The sequence below is a fragment of the Monopterus albus genome, unplaced genomic scaffold, assembly GCF_001952655.1.
Source record: "Monopterus albus unplaced genomic scaffold, M_albus_1.0 scaffold292.1, whole genome shotgun sequence".
NCBI lineage: Eukaryota > Metazoa > Chordata > Actinopteri > Synbranchiformes > Synbranchidae > Monopterus > Monopterus albus.
This window is the reverse complement of record NW_018128172.1, coordinates 1,461,096-1,469,201: the sequence shown is the minus strand read 5'-3', so window position 1 is coordinate 1,469,201 and position 8,106 is coordinate 1,461,096. Positions and strand designations below refer to the sequence as shown.

Here is an 8,106-nt window from a genome sequence, read left to right as displayed (position 1 = left end):
CTACAGGTGGCGAACACACCTTGGCACTGGATCCCATGGTAAAACACAGACTGAGGGGGAGGCGAAGCACGTCTGTGAATGTCTGAGACTGTGTGCGCTTGTTTGTGTGCAGTGGCACGAAGCCCAAACCTCACCTGACATTCTGACTTTCGATACCTCCTCGAGAACCATTGGGACTTGGACTAGACACAAAACAGACAAAATGAAGGCAGAAAATAAATCTCTCTGCTTTAATAACCTGTTTTTATGTACTGTCTAAATTATTTCACCATCACATATTTCTGTCTCAAGGGTGCTGTAGTTCTCACTTTAGGACTAGATGCAGGTTGGCGGAGAGGCGTGGGTCTGTGAACTGTGTGGTTCGGTTGTTGTGGTCGACAAAGTAAACCCTCCCGGTGGCTGTGTTCCGTATCTCCCATCCTGGAGGTAGAGGACCCAGTTCCTCACAGTTCACGTTACTCAGATCTCTGAAGTGAAACAAACGAGAACATAACGCACAATAAAACATTGGCATGTGAGAATTTAAGAATAGAAGCAACAGAGGGTGGGACAAGAGAAAAGAGAGACAAAACATCAAATTCTAGGCGTTAAACATACCAAAGTACTGACTAACTGGACCCGGGCCGACAGCAGGACGCTGAGAAATGTCTGAGAGATTTCTTATATTCTTTTTTCTTCTTCCTCCCATCTAAATTATTTACTGCTGCCCTCCAACCCCTATCAGCTGGACTCCATGGAGACAAAACGGTTCAGAATTACAGCAGCATCACTATGCTGGCATGGCCTTCTCTGTTTTGCAGGGCTAAAGCCAAAAGCACCAGAGCTTCAGAGGGATAAGAGAGCTTGGCAGATGAGTCATCTGCTAATGCTGGAGCAGTCTGTGAGCACTCACAAAGGTGTGGCGTGACCAACAGCCTACTATCGAGCAATAAAACCATCGTCTATCACTCATATACTGATAGAATGCAAGAGAGCAGTGGCCAGGTATTATGATATCAATCATGGTTTACTGACGGCATCTGGGGAGCACCGAATCTTGTTTCTGCACATGTGCATGCCTGAGTGAGTATTGCCCAAGAGCTGATTGAGATCTGTGCGCTGTTGGCCATGTGTCCAGAGTGAGGCCTTCAGTGAACAGTTCTGAGAGCCTGTGACATGGGTCTTCTCACAGCATGTCGGACTCAGGGGGACCAGGACTAAGAGACTCCCATGACACAAGCTACAGGTAATGTCAGTGTCAGGTGGTAAGATGACTGATTCAAGCATCCGTGTACACCCCAGTTCCTCATTTATGTATTTTATTATTCTTATGTTTTATACACAGCTGGGTGGAGTGAGGGGATCTGGTTTGGAAGGAGGAGGTTTCCCCCTCCAACAGAGGAGACCTGACGCGGCCCTAACGAGGCCCTGCTGGCTGCTGGGTGAGAGTCTGTCCTTTGTCACATCTTTTCCTGTGGTGGATGTACCTGGGTACTCTGGGATCGTGCCATGTGCTGACACCTGTTTGAGTGTGGAGGAAGTACACCTGGCCTTGCTGTGTAGTCCTTTGCTCTGCAGGAAGACACAAACAGAGAATGAATGAATGCACGGTTCTGAGATTCCCAGCTATACAATAGTGTGAATCACATTAAAAGGGAGAAACCAGAACAATCTGCCAGGTATATGTCAGTGTTTTACAATATATGGAAAATTAAACTGTAGTGCCGCATGTAGACAGATGCAACACAGATGACGACAAAAGGATTGTCTGAATCAGTGAGGATCCCAAAAGGCAGCCAGGAAGAGGAGGAGGAGGAGGGAGGTGACAGACAGGGTGAGGAGCACTGGAGAGGAGAGGACAGGAGAGATGGGGCTGTCTGACATCAGACTTGGTGAGCTTATTCATCATGTATACATCAGGGCTGATGACAGGTTTCATAGGAACTGCCCAAAAATTAAGAATGTTAGGACAGAGACAGAGAGACAAGCATAGCAAGGCCAGGAGCCTCTTAATCTGAAGGACTCAGGGCAAAGCTGTGATATGCTTCCATGGCTCTGGCTCCCAAATCCTCCAGAAGATAAACAGAGCTCTCCAGGGCTGTGTGGGGGATTGCTGCTTGTGTGTGTGCATTTGCTTTTACATGACTGCGTCTGATTGCTCGACTGTGTGCAGAAAGGAGAACAGAGGAGGGAGTGAACGGCTGCCGCCAGCCTTTAACAGCTAGATCAGTTCAATTAGATAGTATTTCAGGCTGCAGCATCATCAGAGCGGTGCTGGACTGAATGAAGACACAAATTAGCAAAGTTACTGAGCCCAGGGTTGAGCAGGGAGGAGGCCAGAGGCAAAGTGGTGAACACAGCAGCAACAACTGCTTTTTCAGGGACTTTTAAATAAACTAGATTTATGGCTTCACTGTTCTATGCCTCCACCAAGGAGCCAAATTCACAGAAACAGGTCAGACATGAGGATACGGTGACCTTAACCTTTGACCACCAACATCTAATCAGTTCATCCTCGAGTCCTGGTGAACTTCTTTGAAGGGAACGGGGATAATTTTGAGTTTCAGTTCCAGTAGGTGTTGTGCTTTGTGATTCAGATCACAAAACAGAACAATACACTGTGCAATTGTGATTTTAGGCTTTCCCACTAACCGTATCCCTCTGGGAGGTCTGGGGGCGTGTGCAGGTGGGTTCTGCTCATGTAGTTGCGGTGCCTCTGGGATCGGACTCGTCTCTCCTGGGCCCGCTGATCACCATCGCTAGACGGCAATGCTGTGGTAGGTGTGGCCCCGTTTGTGCTGACCGGTGTGTTCTCATCCACAATGCAGCTGAGAGGCCGGCCAGGGCTGGAGTACTCCGATGCAGGCCTGAGAGGGGTAATGGGTCAGTGTAAGAAAGACAAGGTGAATGAAAAGGAGCATTACTGACAGCAAATCAGCACACAGCATGAGCTAAACAGGAAATCCAGACCAGCAAACACAAAGTACTGAGGCTGCCTGAGGTCAAGCTTGGTATGAACAGAAAAGTGGCTGATAAAACAGTAAAAAGGGAACCTAAGTACAAAAGATGGGGGGAAGTGATGCCTCTGTTTCTGCTCGTCACCTCCATGACTTCCCTGACTCTTCCACAACACTAGGCACCACTGTCTGGAACAATCTGTCTGAGACCTTCGTTGCCCAGTTTGGGAGCACTGAGGTCAGACGTCAGCCTCCATCAGCCCGCTGCTGTTTGATTTACAAGATCTACATTTGAGTTTCTGTGGGCTGCAGAGTGTACTCACCTGGTAGGCCTCTCCCACTGTGTGGTGCGTGTGATGTGGTTCAAGTACTGGATTCGCCCAGACGCAGTCCTCCTCTCCTCCCACCTGCCAACAGCAGCATAGACAGACACAGAAGTTAGAGGACACGGTTAAGCGGCCACAGAAACGATCTAGTAGTAGTCAGGTTCGCTGCGCTGTCTCACCACGTGCAAATATCACATTCCCTATATCTCTACCCCTGTGCTTAGAGGCAGAAGTTGCTGTTTAGGATTTGCAACATAAAACTCCTCCTGAGATCACAGGACATTTCCCAGAACTCACTCACCCATCTGGAAGATCATTGTCAAACAGCCGACTGCAGTCCACCACTGGGCCTCCTGTGCCTATCCGGTCCCTGGACTGCAGGCTCACTGCAGAAACACATGGCAGACAGATGCACGGACATGGATTACTAGACAGCAGACACAGTGTATGCACAGATATTTTATTCAAACAGGAGTAGGATTACATTTTATCATTTCTACACTGGGGTTAAAGGAAGTTGCTTTTTCTCGCCGTCCTTCATTTTTCCTTCTGCGTGGAGGGTCTGGTATTGTCAAAACAAATCTCTTCCCTTTAGCCTTCTTGCCGTTTGCCTTTAATGCTGCCCATAACTGGTCAGAATATCACCCTGCCTGAATATTCAGTGCACAGGGAATGAAGGGAAACATCTGATGACACAGTGAACGACATGAAATATGCTGCAGCAACTGTCTCATGGGTTTGATCTCATTTGATGTGGCTTCCACTTGATTTTTAACTGAAAGTGACATTGTTGTACTCACCCACTATCTGGCCTCTGACTGTGTCGCTGTCATTGGGGCTCAGCTTGTTCAGGTCTAGTCTCTGGTCTGGTTAGAAATTGAGAGAGTGCATAAGTACAAAGCAGGAAGGAGAGAAAGAAGAAAATCTGACAAAGAGCAAAGATGAAAGAGAGAAGCGGGGAAAAAGAAAAAGGACTCAGAGAAATTCATGTAAACTAGCATGTGCTGGGATCTATTTTTCTCTCCTTGCACAAGTCCCATTGCTCCTTATCATTTACGTCACTCAGAGTCAGTCTCTCTCTCCCCCATTATCTGTGTCTCATTCTTCTGTCTGCAGACCACAGCTTGGCTGTGCAGAGCAGGCTTCAGTTCAAATGCAGAGGTCAAACATTTGACAAATTTCAGTACAAAGCCTGCACTATTCCGCTCAATCTTAGCATGGATAAGAACTTCTGCCAAAGTCTGGAAACTCTTTGTCTGAATTTCTTAAAGCCTGTGGAATTTGAGAGTGAGGGAGAAAGAGAGAGATCGGGCGGACAGAAAGAAAAAACAGACAAAAAGTCCCAGTTGCCTGCAGACATGAGAAATGCCACTATCTGCTCTCTGTTGTCTGGGTGTTATGCAGATCAGCTCAGGATGTGTGTCTAGACTAAACAGGGACCAAAACAGGGACCAAAACAGGTGACGGTCCAACTGTTAGGAGCCTGACCAGAGGTCAGCAGCCACAGGCCAAACAGAAAACACAAGCACAGCAAGAATGCACACAGAAAAGTGCACGTACGCATTAGGAAGAATAAAAATATATACATTGAAATACTTGCGTAGTCATATACTCAAAGACACAGAGACTCTACAATTATACACAGATGCTGTAGTTCCTGCAGTGCCCGCTCTGAGGAGGGGGCACATCTGCAGCTGCTGGTAAAGGTACAAAAACAAAAGAATGACAAATGCACAGAGGGGGAGAAAAACCACAACAGAGAGAACATAACCAATCTACACTTAGGTTTAAATAGCTGCATGATTATGCACGTCTGTGTGAAATGACCTGCTGTCGAGATCGGCAGACTGAGATAGAGGCAGGCATTGTGTGTGTGTGTGTGTGTGTGTGTGTGTGTGTGTGTGTGCCAGTGCTGCCAGTCTATGGAGAAAACTGAAGGAGGAACTGAGGGGTGAGGAGGAGGCCAGGAGAGAAAAGGAAATGCAGAGGCAAACCATTCACAGCTGTGGCACAAGGTTCAGCTTTCCTGTGTCGCTCCAGGAAAACAAGCGTGTCAGGGGCTTCCAGGAAAAGCAGTGGGATTCCTTCTCATTTCTGCCTACAGGGCTGCAGGTAAAGCTTCAGAGCACTCTGTGAAGCTACAACTGTATGGCACTGCTTTTTTGCTAGGAGCCATTTACCAAAGCCCCCCATGTCATTGATCCACTTAGCTTCTGGTGGGTGATGTTTTTACTGTAATTGCAGGGTGATGCTGACTAGGCTCTTCCTGTTTTGGCAGGAGCAGAGTGTTGACCCCACTCACACCCTGGCCTGGCCTCTGTCAGACCTAGTGAGGGAGACAGGACTCCAAGACGAGCTGGTCTACAGCTCTGACAGCAGCGCTGTGTTTGTAATGTCTGCTTCTTCTCGCACCACAGGTATAAGGCTGCCTTGACGGATACAGCTTCATTACCATTAACACTGCGGCAATCAGAGCATTCTACTAATAGTAAGGTAAAAGAGTAATGAGCTAAATAAATAGATGCAAAACCACACAAGTCACAAGTAGTTTGACAAGATCTCTGCTGCAGCTGTGCTATAGTTTAATGTCTGAATAAGCCAATCTAAAAAAAAAAAAAAAACAGTCCAGATATCGACAGCGCGTTACAGCTGCCCGCCTCCAAAGACTGACACACACAAACTTGTGTCTGTTCTTATTTCTAAAAAACCAATGACAAATGTGTTTGGCCACCAGTAGTACTATGAAGCAAAGTCTTTATGAGCAGGACCCTGTTTTATTTGTATTGTGCACGTGCAACAGGACACATGTAAACACTTGTGACACGACTCGCATCCTGCCGTAGGGTTCACGCAGCTCTGCTGAAATGAAGGCAATGAAGAAGAAGACTGCATGCTAGTAACAATGGATGTAAACAGTCACTTATAAAGCTGGCTTTGCTTTTTAAACCTCAAAAACACACAATGCTTTTTGGACAATGAATATAAACATACCTTTTGTTTATTTTTACAAATAAATGGAACCATCCAACTCAAGCACATGGGCAAACAATTTACTTTAAAAAACAGATTTCTTCAGTCACTGTATGTAGAGCTACTGTGGGTAATTTTTGAAATATACCTTTAAAACATCCTGTTCACGAATCTTATCTAACCAGTCTAATGTAATAGGAAATAAATGTGATCAGTGTGGCCTCTTTAGTTACTTCAATCTTAAATATTTCAAGAGTTTCAAGGCAGAACACAAAAATAAAAACTAGTCCACTAGTTACCAGTAGAGAGTTCAAAACATAACAACTACATATCTGGAAACTGTGCAACAATGCCACTGTACATAAGCGAGATGGTCGAACTGAGTGGCAGCGACACTTACAGCCGGTGTCTTTCAAGCGGTTGATAGCGTTGGACAGAAGGCGGACACAGCCCAGGAACCCAGCCCCCTGCTTCTTGTGGATCTTCTTGTGATTCCACACACTGATAGTGATGGAATCTGACTTTCCGATGTACCTGAAGAGAAAACAAATGACACAGAGACATCTTTAATATCCAGTGATGACAAGCCCTCACAGACACAGTGAAAATCACTGATGTTTTAATGACATCTGTATTTTAGTAGTGTCTTTTAAGAAACCTAACAGCTCATTAAGCTAAAGCTGTTAGACCTAATTGGAGAAGTACTGGAGGTGCCAATATTAACCATAGCCCCTAGCACTACACAGGAGACACACATCCACCACAGAGGCCAAGTCTCCTAATAAAAAACACTTCAAGACACAGTCGGGACATGAAGGTGGAAGAGGGAGAGGGAGGTGGGAGGGCTGAGGGATTTTCCAGCCAGTGAATGTGTAAATCTGACCCTGAGCGTCTCAGTATGAGACGGAGTACGACAAGCAGACAGTGATCCTGTAAATCATTTATAATATCCTCTGCAGCCCTCCCCACAGATCAGTGGAGTGAGACGGTGAGGAGGAGACATACAGGAAGAGAGATGATTCATTGTGACAAAACTACTACAACTATGAAAATACTCTCAAAATGTGACACTATTTCTGTCAGACTGTGTCTACAGCTGCTTTCAGCTCTCGAGCCCCTTTTGAACCAGGATCATTAATATTTTAAGAAAAAAAATTTATGCAACTTTTCCCATAATTAAAGAAAAAGGTGAAATAAATTACCAACTCATTTAAACCAGCTTACCTCAAAATCTAATTAGGCATGAAGAGTCGATCACACTGTCAAATGTGGAGGACTGTACTATTAGTTATACAGAACTGAGGGCTGTTCGGCCCCATGTAAATTATTCTGGCTTTAAAAGCGTGTGGGGGGAGTTCTGTGAACGTATGAAGCATACGACATGAATATCAGCTGGAAGAAAAGGAAAAAAAAGACAATATGCTACATGAAGCCTCTATTCTTAACTGAAGAAACTGTGAATGAGTTGCACAGTGAAGGAAACAGAGTAATGACTGCACTAATGACCAGAGTCTACAGCCCTACCAAGACACAGCTATGTTAATGTTAGCATGCTAACATAATGATTACCATGGTCCCCATCTTACAGTGTACTGTACACAGGCAGCCAAAGACGTGGTGGGAATGAAAGACAATGAAATAAAACAAACTACTTCTTCACAGCCTGTATCCTCCTCCTCTTGTACAGTGAGGAACAGAAGTATTTGAACACCCTGCGATTTTGCAAGTTCTCCCACTTAGAAATCATGGAGGGGTCTGAAATTCACATTGTAGGTGCATTCCCACTCTGAGAGACAGAATTAAAAAAAAAAAATTCAGGAAATCACATTGTATGATTTTTAAAGAATTTATTTGTCTTGCACTGCTGAACATAA

At 45.4% G+C, this 8,106-nt stretch overlaps 1 protein-coding gene across 2 annotated transcripts in view; it reads right to left on the bottom strand.

Annotated features, from left to right (window-relative positions):
- Positions 1–77: 77 nt before the first annotated feature.
- Positions 78–8,106, bottom strand: part of LOC109973501 (E3 ubiquitin-protein ligase SMURF2-like) — a 37,428-nt gene continuing 29,399 nt past the window's right edge. For both annotated transcript variants that reach the window (XM_020623152.1, XM_020623153.1), the window contains exons 4-11: positions 6,633–6,766; positions 4,063–4,128; positions 3,564–3,648; positions 3,260–3,343; positions 2,632–2,846; positions 1,467–1,551; positions 309–467; positions 78–182 (exon numbers count right to left, since the gene is read on the bottom strand). In XM_020623152.1, the coding sequence (XP_020478808.1) occupies positions 131–182; positions 309–467; positions 1,467–1,551; positions 2,632–2,846; positions 3,260–3,343; positions 3,564–3,648; positions 4,063–4,128; positions 6,633–6,766 (880 nt within the window). In that variant the 3' untranslated portion in view covers positions 78–130. The remainder of the gene's footprint in view (positions 183–308; positions 468–1,466; positions 1,552–2,631; positions 2,847–3,259; positions 3,344–3,563; positions 3,649–4,062; positions 4,129–6,632; positions 6,767–8,106) is intronic.